General features: G+C 34.7%; 2 protein-coding genes across 5 annotated transcripts in view; both read left to right on the forward strand.

The window, feature by feature from the left end:
* Positions 1-7,669: 7,669 nt before the first annotated feature.
* LOC148864607 (uncharacterized) lies at positions 7,670-10,331 on the forward strand. The gene is made up of 5 exons (XM_088978988.1): positions 7,670-8,149; positions 8,290-8,339; positions 8,426-8,531; positions 8,644-8,702; positions 10,042-10,331. The coding sequence occupies exons 1-5, from the start codon at positions 8,036-8,038 to the stop codon at positions 10,091-10,093; spliced, it is 381 nt and encodes a 126-aa protein (XP_088835114.1). The 5' UTR covers positions 7,670-8,035; the 3' UTR covers positions 10,094-10,331.
* Positions 10,332-15,216: 4,885 nt separating this feature from the next.
* Positions 15,217-18,789, forward strand: part of SRS (Seryl-tRNA synthetase) — a 35,457-nt gene continuing 31,884 nt past the window's right edge. Inside the window, exons 1-2 of one of the 4 annotated variants that reach the window (XM_088981139.1) lie at positions 15,217-15,717; positions 15,789-15,937. In XM_088981139.1, the coding sequence (XP_088837265.1) occupies positions 15,486-15,717; positions 15,789-15,937 (381 nt within the window). In that variant the 5' untranslated portion in view covers positions 15,217-15,485. The remainder of the gene's footprint in view (positions 15,718-15,788; positions 15,938-18,789) is intronic. The other 3 variants (XM_088981140.1, XM_088981141.1, XM_088981142.1) reach the window with 3 other exon arrangements.

Consider the following 18,789-nt stretch of genomic DNA (forward strand, 5'->3'; position numbering starts at 1 on the left):
ATATGGTATCAGATTCCTAAACTTCCTAGAGTGCTCTTTTGGTACTAGTCTTCCATCTAGAAGGAAAGTCGTGCCCATGTTTTCAAAACTCTAAACCACAATGGAAACAAACTATAGGTACATAGTGGTCACTCACACCATCATAACATAGGAGGTGTCAAACTAATACTTTGCGAATGCTTGCAGTGAGTTCATAACTCATCACACATCTACGATGAATTCACACCCGAAATAGGTTGCAATGAGCTTTGGACCTGCGCGGGTTTGCAACGAGTTTAAAGCCATTGCAAAACTGCGAGGAGCTTTGGACCCGCAAGGACTTGCGATGAGTCAAAAGCCATTGTAGAACCGCGTCGAGTGCAGATTTACCGCAGATCGAAAACAACTAATAGAAGCATGTGCGTCGTTAAATAACGCACGTGGCAGGATGTCCCGTAGGGCTAACGAGGACATGCAATCTAAATAATGACATCATGCACACCACATCGGTCTAAAAAGGTCATGAAAGGAATTAACACACATGTATTATGAGAATCTTCAAACGAAAGAAAAGTTCATCTTTGAGATATATCTCATAAGACACATGGCGAAACCCTAGCAGTGTTCCCTCACAAATGACACTGAATCCAATATTCCCTTTCCTAATGGGAACCAAACACTTTTGGCTCATTCCTTTTGGAACCTCGGTATCTCCCCCTATAAATGGGGGTTTGACTCATAACGAGGGGATCAATCGATCACCTCATTTATACTAGTCCTTAGCCTACCTCCTGCATTCGACTTTCTTTTGTCTTTCAAGGAAACCCTAGTACGTAGCCTAACCACCTCACTCACTCAAACTTTTCCCTTCTTTGTTTTTATGAAGTGCATTCATGTCATGGGGAGATGTTCCCAATGCACAATTAGGATGTCTTGTGGGGCATGCTCAATGGGGAGCCCATCCAAATTCAATATTGAATTCCCATGCATGATAATTTTTTGTTGCTCTTGTTTTGTGTGCAACAAGACCTTTAAAACAAACAAGAACATGTAGGTTATGAATAAAATGTAAAGTGAAAAAAGGTTCATTACTCTTTTATTAATTGGGATGACCCTCATTTGTCTTTAAATGGGTAAATATTAACTTGAAATGGAAAGTCATGTATAATTGTATAGACCTATAGATAGTTGTTTTAGGGGTGTTCTATAGCGTAGATGAGAAATTGGGTAGTGTGTTTTCATCCACACCACACCTCCATGGGCATTTTGCAAGGTGTGGCATATTTCAGTCTGCATATTGTATTTGATCACATGCATCTTAACTACAACATTTGAGATAATCTATGTCGTTAATCATTAAAAATTAATATATTATTTTTTGTAATATACACAATAGAAAAATATTAGTAAATTGCTAAGAATTTTAAGTTAATAAAAATAATATTAGTAATAATTAATAATATTAAATAACAAATAATGATATTAATATTAATAAAAAATGAGTAGTAATATTAATGATAATTGATAATATTAACAACAAGTTTAATAATAATTAATAATATCAATAACAATTAATATTAATTATTAATACTAATAAAAGTAATATTTAAAACTCAATAATTAGTAAAATATTATTAATATTAATTAATAAACATGAGTAGTAGTGGCGAGCGGTTCAAATAGAGAAGAGTAATATAACATGAGAATAAATGAAGGATGAATACTTATCAATTACCATCGACGATCCGATGCAGCAGTGGTCAGAGGAGGACTGGCCAGTGGTTCAAACTAGGGGGTGTTATGTAGTGTGGATGAGATATTGGTGGGTGTGGACTGGTTCACACCACACCTTGTGGTAGGACCAATCCACACCACACCACAGTCCACAACTATTATGAATATGGATAGATTTTGTGAATCAAACTAATCCACACCCATGGTGGTGTTCTGTAGGTGTGGTATGGACCAATACACTACATTTTTTGATTCCATGTATCTTATATACATTTAATGGGAGATCTACATAGTTGATCATAAATATCTAATTTTTGTATTTTATATGGTAAATAATTTGAAAAAATGCATCAATATGTGGACAATAATTGCATTTTTTTAAATAATTAAAAAATAATATTATAATTATTATTTTATTGATAAAAATATTTAAATAATGTAAAAAAAGTTAAGAAGGAGAACCATTGGACTTGTGCTAGAATTAATATTAAAAATTATTATTTTATTAATAAAATATTGAAAATTTAAAAATTATTAAAAGATTAAATAAAATGAAAGTAATTGGACCAATGTAATACATGTGCATTACAGTGAAACCTTCCACAAACTATCCACACCATAGTATAGACCATCCATGAGAAAATATTGTAGTCGATGAATTAGAGTGTGGCCTGTCCCTGTCCACGCTATTTTGTGGATGGGGACTATCCACACATAGCAGAACACCATATCTTACTGTGGATAGGACCAAAATGGTTTCATCCACGATATTTACACACTACCGAATGCCACTTAGGTTTGTCAATGATACCCGAAAATCCAAGGCCTAATCTAACATCCGATTTGATTATCTCAGATTTAGATGATGTATTTATATAATCGGATTGGATTCGAATGTTACAATCTACATCCAATTAATAATCGGATTGGATTCATATTTGACCTCATTTGACTTGATTAAAATATGAAACCAATTATTATAATATTTATTAATTTTAATATCTAAATTTTATATAGTTATATTTAAAATTATATTATATTATATATGAATTTATATATAATAATTTAGTATGTTATATTCATATTAGTTTATTATATATAAAAGTTGAAAAATAAATAAATTTTATTTTTTTGGTATTTTAGAAATTTATAGCAGATCTGGATTAAATATGAATTTGAATCAAGTCCATTAGGTTTTGAATTTAAATCCAAGACATTTGGATTCAGATGTAGGTTCTCAATAATTAGATTGAATGTGGGTTTTGTTGCATCCGATCTGAGTCCGATCCGATTACAACCATAGTTCAAATAGAGAAGAGTAGCAATGACGAGTAGAGAAGAATGGCAACAACGAGCTCACAAAGAAATGTTGCAACGGTAAAAAGAAAAGTGGTTTATATTAGTGTTAAATATCCATGCGAAGCATGAGATCGTTATTCCATATGCAAAATGGTGTGGTGCAGATGCTTCCACGAGATAAACCTATGGATGAGAAAATGGACTATGGTGTAGACCAATCAATGAGATAGCGTGGATTGGTCCACACCACAGCCAATCGAACGCATGGCACAGAGGTGGTGCTGGTGTGGATTGAAACTAAATATATCGTGGCCAATCCACACCACCTTAATTAGTTGGCTTGACTCTCATGTTAGTTGCTAAATGGGTTAATATGGACCCTAAAATGCCTTTATACCAGTTCTAGGAGCTTTTTATTTTTTTTAAATAAAAAAATCAAAAAAAAAAGAAGAAAACTCACAAATTATCCCAAGAAGAATGCTGAAGAGTTTGAGTTGGGAAACCAAATCTTATTAAGTGGGGCTCTATTTTTATGGGAAAGTTGAGAGAATAGAGGGGTGTTAGAGATAATTTAGAAGTTCCTATAAATCAAAAGTGTGAATGGGTGGGGCTTTGGTGAAGGGAGAGGATAAATATGAATTAGAGATAATTTGGGAGAGAATAATGAGTCTTTTTTATATATATATGTGGTTGAGGGAGAGAATAGAGGGGAATGGAAGTATTTATTGGTTGTTTGTAAAAATGATATGGGATAAAAAAACAAAAAAGCAAACAAATGACATGGACTAAAAAAAATAAAAAAATTAAATTTCATTATCAAGACTGAACTACAACAAACGTGGATCAATAAAAGAAGAGAAGAGGTTTCATTCTTAGTTTTTTTTTTTTTTTTCTTTTTCTTTTTATTTGAAACGGTATTGCCCTTTCTCCTATACGAAACCATAGTTATGATTTCTTCATTCTTAGGTTCTTATTTTTGGAATCCATAATTTTCTTCTCAGATTTCCTTTTCAAGTTTTATTATTATGTGTGATTGTTCTAAGATCATTCTCATGTAAGAAAAATATGTCATTTAACTAGGGTTGTTTTGTTTTGGTCATTTTCATTTTTTATTTTTTCAATAATTCACACAATTTATGGCCATTTCAATAATTTTATCACACATCATAATGTTGGTTAACAGCAATGGACACATGGTATCTATTTTTTGGAGCTCAAGGCACTCAAGTGTCACTTTTAAAGTTCAATGTACCTATCTATCGTCACTACCCCAAAGTAAAGGGTACCCATCTATAATTTACCCTTATTTATGATTCAATTAGTTTTCTAAATATAATATTGAAGTCATCTCATTTGTTTTAATAGATCATTGTACATTTCTAGCTGGAATCAATATTCAAATTAAATGGTAGACGTTTCTTTGTCATAGATATAGATTTAAGATTTTGCTTTTTTTTTTTAATTTTTGGAAAAAGGAATAGATAATTTTTATATTTTAAGATTAAGAGAGACATTTATATTAGTGAAGTGAAACAAGAATTAAAAGAAACTTGTTCTTTGCCAATGAAATAATTCTTGTTATTTTTTCTAGTTTCATTTAGTGAAAATGGAAGTACTTTTTAGTGCCTGAGCTTCAAAACGTGCCACTACAATACCTGAATTCTCAAAAACTATCAATTTAGTCCATGTCGTTAGCAGTCTGCCAGTTATCTGTACCACGTGATGAAATGTGTGACTTAAAATTTTAAAAAATGCTAGAACTACCCTCCAAGAGAAGAGATTTTTCATTGTCCTTTACCTTGAACTAAACTACAAGAGAGGGGCATACAGTCTTCACATAATAGTACGACACAGGTAGTGCCATCACACTGAATATCCCTCTCCAAGGTAGCTTCTCACAACCAGTCACAACTAGAGAATAGGTGAGTCGAGCCTTGTCATTCTTCTTCTTTGTGGGTGTCAAAGATGGGACTATGGGTGTAATGTTTGAAACTATGAATCCAACAAAAACTCAATGCTCGACTGTTCAAGCTGATCAACATAATTAAGAAGTGAAATAGAGACTCGCTTTAACTTTTAAGAACCATATATAAGCAGTGTGCAGAGACAAATTTGTTCCTCTGCTCCATAGCTTTGTTAAGAAATCTCTTCCTATCCTTGCAATTTACAAACTTTCACGGTCTATTGCTTTGTCTCAGTTTATGAACACTATAGACCATAGCGCAAATCTTTTTGTTTTGTTTGTTATACAATTGAGATGTCTTTACTGTGTTTTGTATTCTATGATTGAAATGGCACCAAGAAAGTCCTACTCCAGTTATGCTCTCCTAACCCATGTGGAAACCACTTTTGGGAACCCTAAACCCTCTCAACTCTGCAGCCTACAACACTCACATGCTGTCTGCAACCCATATTATATGTATATGCAATATCAATTAGTAGTAAAAGGGGCAATTGATTAAATCACTGTAAGTCACTGTAAGTGTCCAAAACCAGTGACACCAGATGGATTAGCTAATAATGTGCTAATTGATGATCATCCTGTAATTGAGTTACCCTTGTAGAGCAATGTAAAAGATGCGAATGTTCCTGTGAAAATTTAGATTTGAGCAAGTGGCTATAATGCTTTTATGGCTGGGTGTGTCTTTGCCCAGGTTTGTAGACATCTAGACATCAATTTCTGAGGGGCATATGAGCTTTGAAGAAGACATGAGAGTCTTCAAGAAGAGCAAAAAGCATCTAAAGCTGGTTACTATTTTGATGAACAGGAAATACAAAATGAAATAGAAGAAGACATTAGAGAGAAGTTTGAAGAACACAGTAAGTCCATGAGAACAAACTTTACTAAGTCATCCATCAAGACAATCAAGAAGACAGTGAAGATATGAAGCATTGTCTACTTACAACTATGTATATGAGAAGACAAGAAGAGGAAGAGAGTTCAAAGACTATAGTGTACTATGCACGGAGACTAATCAAAATAAATTTTCTTTTTTTTTTTTTTTCTTTCCTGTAAGACTAAAGTTCCAAAGGTTGTCAAGAAAAGGAACAAGTTATTTTGTATTGAATTTTAATTTGGATGAATAAAATTACAAGTTTATTTAATAAATGAGATTTGTAGCCAATTACAATTAAATTATAGGTTATTAGTAACAATTTCTAAGTTGTTTTGGTTAAAAAAAAAAAGTAGAGATTTAGCGGCAATCAAGACTGTTGCTAGAAAAAATCGTGGAGTCAGTCTTACCCTTTAACGGCAGTTATGACTGCCGCTAATGATCACAATTGCCGCTAATGATCATTTATAGCGTGTTCTACTGGCAGCTGCTAAAACTGCCACTAGAACCTTTTAGTGACACATAGTTTAGCGGTATTTTGGCGACTGTCGGTAAACTTTTTACTAGCAATTTTTAAGTCTTTTAGCGTAGTTTTGACACATAGTCTACCTGTTTATTGTTGTTAGATTCTAAATTCCCCTCACTTTTCCTATTGTCATGATTGCTTGATAAATAATACTATTAAATCTCTCTCTAATGATCTAAAATGTCTGTTATAATCAGTTTTTCTATAATGGTCTTAGCAACACACAGCGAGTGATAGACCATTTAGGTAAAATCAAGCACATACCAAAATGTTTTCTGAACTTGATAAGCTTGTAGACTCAGGTGGTGTTTGATAAATCTGAAATTTTAGATCTTAAAAGTTGAAAAGATATTTTTTGTGTTTGAAATCTGAAAAGAAGCATAGGTGCTTTTTTACTTTTTAGAGGCTTTGAATTCATGAGTTTTTTTTGTTCTGGATCAACCATTTACCATCTGAAATTTACTGATTTTACTATTTTACCCCTATAACATACTATTTGGAAATGTTGAGTTTAATTTGCGTTATCTCATAAAAAGTAATTTTCAACATCAAAATAATATTGAAACAATACAAATAAAAATTAATAATTAATAAATGAAATAATTAAAATTTAAAAATAATTAATGACTATAAAAATATTAAAATAATTAATAATTAAAAATAATAATAATAATAATAAATATTGCTCATCGACCTGACGTTGTTGCAAATTGCAACGGTGGTGATAGGAAGATAGGGGGGAGAGAGAGAGAATCACCACTATAAATTTGCAGCGGTAGTGGCGGGAAGACATAGAGAGAGAGAGAGGTCGAATGAGGAGGGGTATTTTTTACTTTAGGCCACGTTTGAAACGCATATGAGTGTGTTAAGTGATGGGCCTGAGTCTAAAAATTTCAGATCTGAAAAAACTTTTCATATCGTATTTCGATGCAATACCAAACAAATGTGGCGTATGAAAAAACAACATTTTTAGATTCAAACGTCTGAAAAGTACAATCAAATGCTACATCAGTTGTTGTTTTACTAGTGAATATGGGCTTCACCTAATCTTCTCATTTGAAGGTTATGAAGCAATAAACCAACTTAAACAAAACTGATCCAACTATGGGTGACAAACAATAGAGAGGCGATAAAGAATCAAATATTCAAAAACATAAAATATGTTATTAAAATTTTATTATTTTAAATTAAGATTAAGTGAAGTGATTATCTTAAAATAAGTAAATGATAATATGTGATGGGGGCTTTACAACTATCATACATGTAAACAATATATATATAGAGTCAGATTCGAATTAGATTGAATTGCCCAAGGGGTCAAAGGAGACAATCCTGACACAATCCGAAGTAAAATTGGACTCATAAATTTTAACCCTAGCCTTGACCTAGCATCAATCCGAAGGCTTGCAGCCTTATCTTTGAGGGGTAGTTGTCAATTTGTCGCCGACGGCTTACCCATGTTGGAGGGTTTTTATAAGTTACCCAAAAATAAAATAAAATAAAGGCGGTATCATATATCTTCCCTAAAATAAGATAACAACAACCCGTCACCGAAACCGGAAATCTACTGCTGGACATCCAAACCATCGTTTGCACTGAAGTCGATCTTTTTCCTTTGATTCTTACAATCATTTCGCGAGTTCGGTTGCTTAAGATTGATTGAATGGATAAGTCACCTTCCTTGTTCATAATAATCAGATCTCTTCTTTTAGGATACATCATCGTTGCTGGTTCACTTGCTTATACTGTCAGCGCGAAATCTCCTCGACCAATATCCGTGAGCTTCTGTTTCCAATGCATTTTCCACCTCTTTTCTGTTTAATTAATATGGGGTTTCTATTTTCATCTCACTTTTTGTTTCTTCTTTCCTTTCCTCATATGTTGTTATTTCTTTCCTTTTAATTCGAAAAATCGCAGGATAGAGAGATCAGAGAGAAGAAAGATGCTTGTTATGCAGACATCGAGAGGTAGATTTTTCTAGGATTTGAGAAGTTTTCTTTTGACTCCAATTTTGAGAAAGATTAGTTGTTATTATTTATTCTTTATGAAACAGTGGACTCTGGGGGTGGCAATGCAAATCGTCAATCATAGCGAAGGAGAACTGTGCTTTGCGATGTCTCTCCCCGGCTTGTTACGAGCTTATCTACGAAAGCGATCCTGTGAGAGATTGAGGCTGAACGAATTTGTTTCTGGGTTTTGCCCTTTTGGGTATTTTATTTTATTTTGATTTCTCATGTTAATTTTCGCTTTAACTATTTGTGTACTGGTCAGCTTGAAGAAGGAGAGAAAGATTTCATTAGAAGCCAAGAGTACAAGTACTGTATGCACAGGTGATGGTTACGATAGAATTAATTTCTTCTTTTTAATTCCTTTTTTAATTCTTGGTTAAGTTTTGGACTGGTGCAGTTAGTTGACTTCTTGTGAATACAAAGGGAAGAAACCAATTTAAGAATATGGAGTTTTTCTGCTAAAAAGGAGGGGGAACTGGTACTTGTAGTTCATAAATAACAAACTAATATGAATTTCTTGATACCTTGTTTTCCCAGATAATGATTTGGAGCACAAGATTGGTTATTATTGTTACTTACAATTTTTATATGCAGAACACACACACACACACACACGGGGTGATGATAAAGTGAACACGGAGGGAAAACATAAGAGTAATGAGTCTGAATATGTTAATCGCAGACTTCTGCAGTAATGACTGTACATTATTAGTAGGCTCCCTTGTATCTCGAGTAGAAGTGAAATATTTTTTTTTTCTTTTTCGTTTTCTGTTAGATAAGAGTGAAATAAGGTTGCTACTGTGTTTGAAGCAGAGGTAAAAGTGTCTAGAGAAGTCCACATCCAAGTAGGGTATTGCAAAAGAGACAAAATTTGCAAATATCCTTAGTTATTTCTTCTCTATTTTTGTAAGCAAGCACCAAATGGTATTTGAATATCATAGTAAAAATTTAGCATTTGCATGCAATTCTTCATATTTTTCCATTACTAAATATGCTTCTACATCTTCATCTATTTACCAAGCGCCCTCATAGAGTGATGGGTTCTAAACATCTTCATCTCATTGGATCATCATCTTCAATTTTACTAAGCTGCTTTGTATCAAGTTTCTACAGCTACCAGCCTACCATTAACACAAGAGTCCCCATTTCTTCATTGTATAAGTATGAAAGCTTTAATATGATTGCAACTCATTTAAACTCATATAAAATATGGTTATGCTATATAATCTAAGCTGAAAGTGCAAACAATGCCTTCATATTGTAATCATCATCATCCATGCCTTATCCCAACTATACGGGGTTGGCTACATGAATCCTGTTTTGCCAATCCATTCTGCCTGCATATGTATAAGATTCAATATTCATATCTCTACATTGGATATTGGTTGTGTGTGTGTGTGTGTCTTTGAAGCTTGCATCTTTTGATTGCTTTCAGTTTGCTAGTCAATTGGATAAGCATCTGGAATAATGAAAACTTATCAACCTTTGCACATTAATCTCAAATGAGGTCAAGAGTTCCTTTTGAAGGAAAATAGATTTTAGGTTAACTATTCTTGGAAACATTTATGTTACCAGGTTATAGATATTTTTGCATTTTTTGTTTATTTTGACTTATTTCTTTTTATGAATAACCCTTTCTTTTCCACTTGCTCATTTTCAGGTTATCAATGGGAGAATCCCTTGACGGTATTAGAGGGGCCTTCGACTATTAGAACCAGTGAAATCCATTTTGATCCCCCATCTAATACTGATAAGTGATAAATATGTGTAAATTACTAAACTGTTGTTATTAACCCATCCCCCCCCCCCCCCCCCCAAAAAAAAAAAAAAAAAAAGAAGAAAAAGTAGTGCTCTGTATGATTTGTTTCAATTTTGTTATGATTCAAGCCTATGGATAAGACTTGATTAAAATTCTATTACATGGTGAGTATATATCGGAGGTGTTTGAAAGATTGGGTTTAGGTTAAGGTATTAGAAATTAAGATCAAAATAATGACATTATTGATGGTAGAGGCAGACATTTAAAGGGTCTCTAGGAGTTACTAACTACAAATTTATTAATGAACAAAATATAAGATTCATGTGATGATACTGTGGATCTGAAATTTAGCTTTTAAGGATGATAAGTTGTTTTTTTTTATGGTTGAGCTAGAAAAAAGTTTTGGGTTTTATAAATGGCTGGTAATTACAGTGGAAAAATTATTAGAACATGTTGAAATAATGAGTGGATGTTTGCAGGGTGGTAGGAAATAATTCTATTGGAAGTGTAAATTGAGGATGAAGAAGTTTGATTTTGATAAAAAGGTTTAAAGTTGTGGTTCGTTTAATGACTTGGTATCAACATTGACAAAAAGGAAACACAGGCAACTGTAAGTAGTATGATATCTCCTCTTTCCAAGCAGTTTGGATCTCCTACCCACGCCTCACTACAGCTGTAAATTGAGAACATCTCCTGTATTTGCATTTTACCATTCAGAGAGAGATGTTCCCGATGCACACCTGTAGTGTCATGTTGGTAGGAGATCTGAGTTGAGTCCGGATCTGAACCCTGCCCACACCTACCCACAATACACCACCCCCCGTGAATTGGGAACATCTCCCCCTGCATAATACTATGCAGAGGATGAGATGTTCTTCATGTGTGGCTGCGATAAATGTGGGCAGAAGATCCGGACTCATCTGAATTCCCATTTCCCAAGCGAGGGAAGGATGTATTCAACCTAAATAATAGGCCCCTATAGAAAGGATTACCATCTGTTTATATTTCTGCAGTACTGTCAAACTTTTTTTTTTTTGATAAATAACCCACCATGCCACATTTCATTTTGAAATTAGGACTGTCAAATTTTAGAGGGAACCTTATTGAGCATGAAACTCCCAGCAGGCTACAGGCTATAGAAATCAACCAAGGCATGGCTTAAGAGTTTTCACTTCGTTTCATATTGAACAAGGTGGCTTGCGCAACTCTGGCCTTGTTTATTGTTTGGCATCTCTGTTGCATTCCTCATTCACTGGTCAAGCGTCTGTGATTTGGTGGAGTTTTGCACTTCTTGGAGAATAATGAAGCACTATCTTGCTCCACAATAGCTCAGAAAGCTATTTAGCCTGCTTTTACACATTGGTATCTGCTGGATCTGGTTGCCTATTAATGGGATCCGTTGCTAGATCTCCCATAAGCATTCACTTCCGAGCGTGTAATTACCATGGTTTTCAAAACCAAACTGGGATCTGGTCAGGTGATTGGTTCCGTTTTATCCTAGAATCATTATTTTGACCGTTGATTTGGTCAATGAACTGCTGACTCAGGTGGTCAAACCGTTTGAACCATCTAACGGTTTGGCTGTTTTTTTATTTTTTGTCATAATGATTCATCCGTTTGGTTTAAACGGTCGGACTGTTCAGCTTGGAAATCGGACCCGTGACCGGTTCATTGTCCAGTTCAGTTTTAAAAACCTTGGTAATTACAGACTATAATTCCCCAGAAAAATTCAGTGAATGGGGGGTTGATCAAGTCAATGGTTTTCTAATATAATGTGTCGATTGGATATAATTGGTCACTAGTCCAACCGGCTAGATCAGTGATAGGTTGAAAATACTGATCCAGGGTGGTTTTCTATGAGGACTCAAGATGCATTTTCAACAATCTTACGAGCAAATTTTAGATATTAGAACCATTCTTTCTATCAATGACAAGTGTTTTATGGTGATTTTGGCATTTTAAAAAAGAACTTCCACTTGGGACTTGGGAGGTGGTTTTTGGAAGTCTTGGCATTTTAAGTCATTTGGGAAGTAGATCCCCTTGAAAGTTAAGCCTAGAGGGACTTAGTTGTTGGAACCAAGCAAAATAACATCAGCATTGTTCGTTTATGAGTAGGCCATTCACCTGGGTATATGCATTTATTCATGTTCTATTTTCTTGTTAAATTTGCCCAGGTAAATGAGGTCTTTCAATTTTTTCATTTTTTTTTTTGTTTTATCTACTTTTTGAGGTAAATGGTTAATTTTTTTATGTTATCATTTTTACCTTTGGATTCAAGTCCATGCTTTTCGGATTATATTGTTTTAGTGGGTATTTTTGATATATTATATTTTGAGCATTTATTCTCAACTGGATAAAGTGAACTTTCCCAAGTGGGAAAAGGGTAATACTTCCCAAGGTAAATTATACCCAGGGAAAAAGGACTACACTATAAATTCCAATACTTAAATGCATCTAAAAAAACACAAGTTTTGGACATTTCCTCTTTTTTTTTTTTTTCATCAGTTAAAGAGAAGTAAAATAAGGAGAGAGTCAAAAGAGGAAGATCATCTACCATTAGGTTTTGGATATACAGTAAAGGAGATGATAAAATGGTGCTATAAAAGCTCAAAACCAATGAAATGCTAAAAATGAGGGTAGAATGTTGGAATTTGAAAGCATTCTGTGTCACAAGTTAAAGTTTGTAGACCTACTCTCAAAGTACACGGTAGGTGTTTCAATCATCTTTCAACTTTGGTCAACGGAAGGGTAGCATCTCTCTAACATGGTATGTTAGAGTCACTTAAAAAAACAAAGATGAGTTTTATACTAGAATATAGGTTTAAATTTTTAATCCTAAGGCCATGTTTGTTTGCCGGTATAATTGACCAACTTCCATGCCTTTGAGTGCTACTATAATGAGTCCCTTAGAAATGAATTTTCTAAAAAAGTATCAATTGTTTGAATAACCAATACTCTCCTGGAGGATGGATAAGTTTACCCACCTGTCGAGAACATTAATCATGTCCCACTTCTTTCTTTACCTAAGTTAAGTGGAAATGTGACCAAACATTGGCACCAAAATCTACTCTTAACAATTTTTGCCCTGAAATCACTTGTTTGAATAAATATGTTAGGGTAGGGTACCACAAAACGAGAGAGAGAGAGAGAGAGAGAGAGAGAGAGATTGGGTCTCCTCTTGCCCTTCCTAACTGCATTGGCCGCTCATTTTCTCAATGAACAGTTATTAGGTGTTTGTATTTGAAAATCTAATTTCAAATTTAATATTTGACATAATTGAATTGAATTTGGATAATTCAAATAACATAATTGGTCGAATTCAAATATGACCTGATTCAATTTGATAAATATTCAAATTCAACTAATTATTTAATTTTCATATATAATATATAAAAATATTTAAATATTATATAATATATAATAGGGTAAAATACAAAAATCTCCCCTAAAGTTTCTAATAATCATAAAAATCTCCCTTAAAGTTTGATTTTAACAAAAACCTCCTTTAAAATTTTAAATAATTAGACAAAAATTTCCCTTCTGTCAATAACCCAGACAGAAAACATCACCATTTATAAAATTACTCATCCACATTTACGAAATTGCCCTTATCACACACCCCAAATCCGTGGAAAATCGACGCTTGTTTGTATCACACACCCAAATCCTTCGCGCCTTCTTTCTTTTCTTCGAGTAACTTTAAAACATCAATCTCTGCACACGGTAATAAACCAATGTGATTGACAACGCTATTAACATTCCAAACATCACCCTTAGATTTAAACGTTGAACAACATCAATTTCTGAACACGGTAAATTAACAACATATCAAATTTGAACTTAGCTCTTTATTGTCAGATGAACGTTATACTCTTTGGCAAAGACGAAAGGGACGATCCCTCGAGGGAGCTCGACATGTAAAATTGCGATGGCCTCGTAAGCCAATAGCAATGGAAGCCGCAACCATTTACTGTTGGGTCTGTTAGAAAATGCATGACCATGATGAACGCTGCAACCAAGCTCCCACATGCCGGAGCACCATAACTAAACCGGTGCAGTTTCAGTCATGGAGACCTTCTGATAACTGAATCGGTGCATTTTCAGTCATGGAGCCGACCACACAAGACCAGGAGGACCACAAGAAACGTGATCTTTGGTCCCACATTCGGTCAATGGACCTGGGATAATTGACACACCTCTTAATTTACCAAAAATGCCATAGGCTATTGCCATCCAACGTAGTCGTCGCTTGCAGTAAATGATTAATCCCATCAAGCCTCAGTCAGCTCTCTATTCAATCTTCTTGTGGCTAGAGAAGATCATTAAAATTGGATGGCCATGTTCTCTTTGCCATTTTCAAATGGCTGAGAAACCAACGTTTGAGCACAGGGGACCGTTAATAAGTTATTAACGCCGGTCATTCGTATCCGGCCAGTGCTTAGGCTGACTCTAACACTGTATTGTAATATAACTAACTGTCTATAAAAAAGAACATACACATTCAGTTTCATTGACTGAACTCACCTAACCAGAAGATGGCCATTAGACCGGCGTTAGAGAGTATAGAGATTGATCCCTTTATTATTTGCAACATCGACACGTCTCGCTTGCATTAACGAAAAATAATATTCCATAAGTTAAAAATTAAACAAGCATAACGACAAATAGTTGGATAATGGATGCTTCATGGGAAATATCAGTTTTTCTTCGACGAGAAGCTCACCGAAAGGAAATGAAGGACCAAATAACATCGAGGAGGCTGAATACGTGTTTGCGCCATGCTACTTTACAAAATCTTTAAATGACGTCTGAGGGGTAATTTTGTAAGTATAAACTATTTTTTTTGGGTTATTGATGGAAGGGAGGTTCTGTTCAATCCTTGAGGCTTTTGTTAAAATAAAATTATAGGAGAAATTTTATAATTGTCAAAAACTTTAGGAGAAGATTTTATATTTTACCCTATAAATTATATAAATAATTTATATATTTATTAAATAATTAAAATAATTAATTGATTAAATTTGAATCAAATCAAATATTTGAATATTTAATCGAATTTGAATTGGAATATCTATCGGATACCAAATTTTCTAATCGGATTCGAATCGTTAGCTCAACTCGATCCATTATCAGGTGTCACCCGACTCAGACTCATCCCCTGCCCCCCTCGTGGGGTTTGCACCGGAAAAATTCAGACCAAAGTGGATAAAATTCCTTGAAGAACTGTAGCCGTGAAAGCCAAACACCCGGCTAGGTATCCCAAACGAAAACCCTCTGTCTGTCTGTCTCTCTCTCTCTCTCTCTCTCTCTCTCTCTCTCTCTCCAGAGTTGCACACAGTGGTGACATGGGTTTGCCGTGTGGTTTTGGAGCGTCAACTCTCCAAACCCTGAAACTTGTAGCTATTCCATCTTCTTTCTCCATGCTCAGACCCTGTATCTCCAAAACCCTTTCCCTACATTCCTATCATCACTTTCAGAGGTCTTCACTTCCTTTCCTCTCAAGAGCTCTTTCAGCCACAGCACTTCAGTCTACATCCATTGCCAACGAAGACGAAAAGGGTATCTCTTTCTCTCCACGTGAGTGTGTTCATTCACCTGCATTCGAGTTAAAAGATTATCTTTATGTCAAAATTGTTTCTCCGTTTCAGTTGTTAAGCCTCAGTGGAGAGCTGCAATGGACTTCAAATGGATTCGTGACAACAAAGACTCTGTCGCTGCCAATATTAAGAACAGGAACTCCAATGCTGATTTGGAGCTAGTGCTTGAGCTCTATGAGAGATTGTCAAATCTCCAGAAGGTTAGGTTTCTTATTGTTGGGAAATTCCCAACTTCTTTTCTTTATGATATCTTTTAGATTTTTTTTTTTTCGTGAGCACCTTAGCTTAAAAGATTGTGCTATAGTTTCTACCTTCTGCTGACCCGATAAGATTCATGGTAAAAAATTTATCTTTTTTTTTTGTGGGAAATGTTCGTACTTCAATAATTCAATTTTGCACTGGTTCACTTAACCAATGAAGGGGAAACCTGACTGTTTTTAGTGGTTGCTTTAATTTGTTCATCCAAGAACAGAAAAAAAAAAGAAATCATTTTGCCTGAACAAATATCCATGACCATCGAAAGAATGGAAGGGTTATAATTATCTGGTAAACTTGATTATTATTACTAATTGTTTTTTCTCGTTGCACTTTGCTCAGCGGTTATTAGCTAGCCTCAATCACTGAGCTTGTTGTTAGAGGAAAATCATATTAATACTACTCTTGCAATCCTATGACCAAATATAATTTTTTCCCAATGTATCACTTGGTAGCTCCATTGTTATTATGTCAAAGTTTCCTCTTAGGGAACTCGTGGTATGATGACATAGCAATAGAAATGACCATCTCCTAATTTAATTGGTTGGAGTCTCATTCTTTTGAAATTAAACTGCCTTGGAGGCTATGAGGCAGTGTCCTAATTTCAAAACTAGCTCAAGGCTTTATACTACTTTCTCTTCCATATTAAGTTAAGTTAGTTTTGCCTTTTTATTTTAATAAAAAAATGTCTGAAATTACCACCTGACTGTTAGATAAGATGGGGTTCAGCTGTAAAGCTCAAGAAATTTTTGTTGTAACCGTAGATGATGTCACCCTTGACAAAATGCTTCTTCTACTTAAGTTTCTAGGTGGTTCATCCCATGGCTAGAATTGATGGTGCTTTGTACTGGGATATCCTATAAGAAACTCTGGAAATGGTCGGCCTCTTTGTGGCTGTTTCCTCTTAACCCTGGAGCCATAAGGTCTACTGTACTCCTAAAAGCTTTGATCTTGTTACTGATGAGACATAAAATAAAAAATATGGATGATGCTTTGGGTTGCAAACAAGGTTTTAGAAACTGTATGAAGCAGTAGAAGCTTGTAGTTTGGTTTATTATTGTTTGATTGGTGGTGGCCTGAAAAAATGCGAGGAAGAAAGGAAACTTCAGTTTATGTTTAAAAGATGTTGAAAATGGGCAATGTAGGCCTTTTCCTCCTGCTGAGCTATTTGATTAATATTTTTTTGATTGGTAACTGTATAATTTTGTTTATTGATAAAAATTAGAAATACGTACATCAGAATTTCTTATGCCAATTAAGATTACTAACTGACTTTACATAATAAATTCTTTCACCCTTGAGTTATTATACCCCAATACATTTCTCCCCAGTTTTCTCCTTGTTTGGCTAGCCCATCTTCCATAGTGCTTGCTGATCTAGGAGTCCATCCATAAGCTGCTCTTAACTCTGCTGCCAGGCTTGTGATTTCCCTCAGTATATTCCTATATCTTCATGACCTTGCACCAAACTATTTTATCCATCCTATGATCACATGTGGTTTCTTTTTAATTAGTACGTCCTTGAGGGTCATCAATTTTTCTATCAGGAAACCATCTAAAACTGCCATAACTTCAGCCCCTGTAACCCCATTGGACCTGAATAAGTGAATATAATGGCAATATATTACCCCTTATTTTTTAGTCTCCCCTGTTCCGAATGATTCTGCACTCCCCATGCTTCAGCCATCAAAATTTAGTTTGATCCATTGTTATCAATGTGTGAAGTGATGACTGGTCAGTCTGGCCTCTCTAGTTGCTATGATGATTAGTTGGTCCATAGGTGTCAACTAGTAGATAAAAAAAGACATTTTCTGAGTTTAAGATATCGATGCAATTTTATAAATAAGTTAATAATAGTGTACATTTATACAAGAAAAGAATGATATTGAACATTTAAATTACAGTCTTTCCTTTGCAAACAAAGAAAAGTTAGGCTGGATAGGCTTTTGTTTTCCAAAGAGTGCAACCTTGACTATTTGATGTGCCCTTTGTTTGTGGCAACTCCATACCAAGATACCACTGATCAAAAGAAAACTTATAGGAAATATTCCATGGCCTTCTTTATTTTATGCTTTTTGCTCTTTTCAATATCATTATCCAATCATAGTCTATCACAAATATTTGAAGCAACATCATGAATATAACAGCATACAGACAAATTCTAGTATTTTTAAGATATCTTGAAAGAGGAATTATCTTTTCAAAGGTGGAAGACTTATGCTTATTAAGGCAATTCTCTCCAACCTCTACCTGTCTTTCTCTTTGTTTTTAAGGTTCCAGTCAGAATAAGGAACCGGTTAGAGAAGATACAAAGAGACTTCCTTTGGAATGTGGAGGTGACAGGAGGAATCATTTAACTAATTGGCGGGTGGTTTGTAAACCTAAATCAGAGGGTGGTCTGGGATTGGGTCATTATTCAGGAGAGGGACATTGCTTTTTTGCGTAAGTGGTTGTGTAGATTTCCCTTGGAGCAAGATAGTCTATAGGCTTCTGTTATTAGGAGTAAATACGAAAGGAATAGGAAATGGTTGGTATATCAACCTATCCCTCTATAGAACCTCCTCCATTAGCCCTTGGAATGGTATTATTTCTAACTTTGACCGTTCTGTTACTTTCTTGTTTAGGTAACACCAATCACATCATATCCTGAACTGAGCTTTGGCTAGGACAACAACACCTTTGCTCCTCCTACCCCAACCTCTTTAGTCTTTCCTTGGATAAGGAGGCCTTAATCTCCTTGGTAATTTTCAGAGGGGAGCAAGGTCTCTCTTTCAACTTCAACTTTTTTAGAGCCTTGA

This window comes from Nelumbo lutea, chromosome 3 (genome assembly GCF_056320005.1).
Source record: "Nelumbo lutea isolate HS-2025 chromosome 3, American lotus-T2T, whole genome shotgun sequence".
Classification (NCBI taxonomy): Eukaryota; Viridiplantae; Streptophyta; class Magnoliopsida; order Proteales; family Nelumbonaceae; genus Nelumbo; species Nelumbo lutea.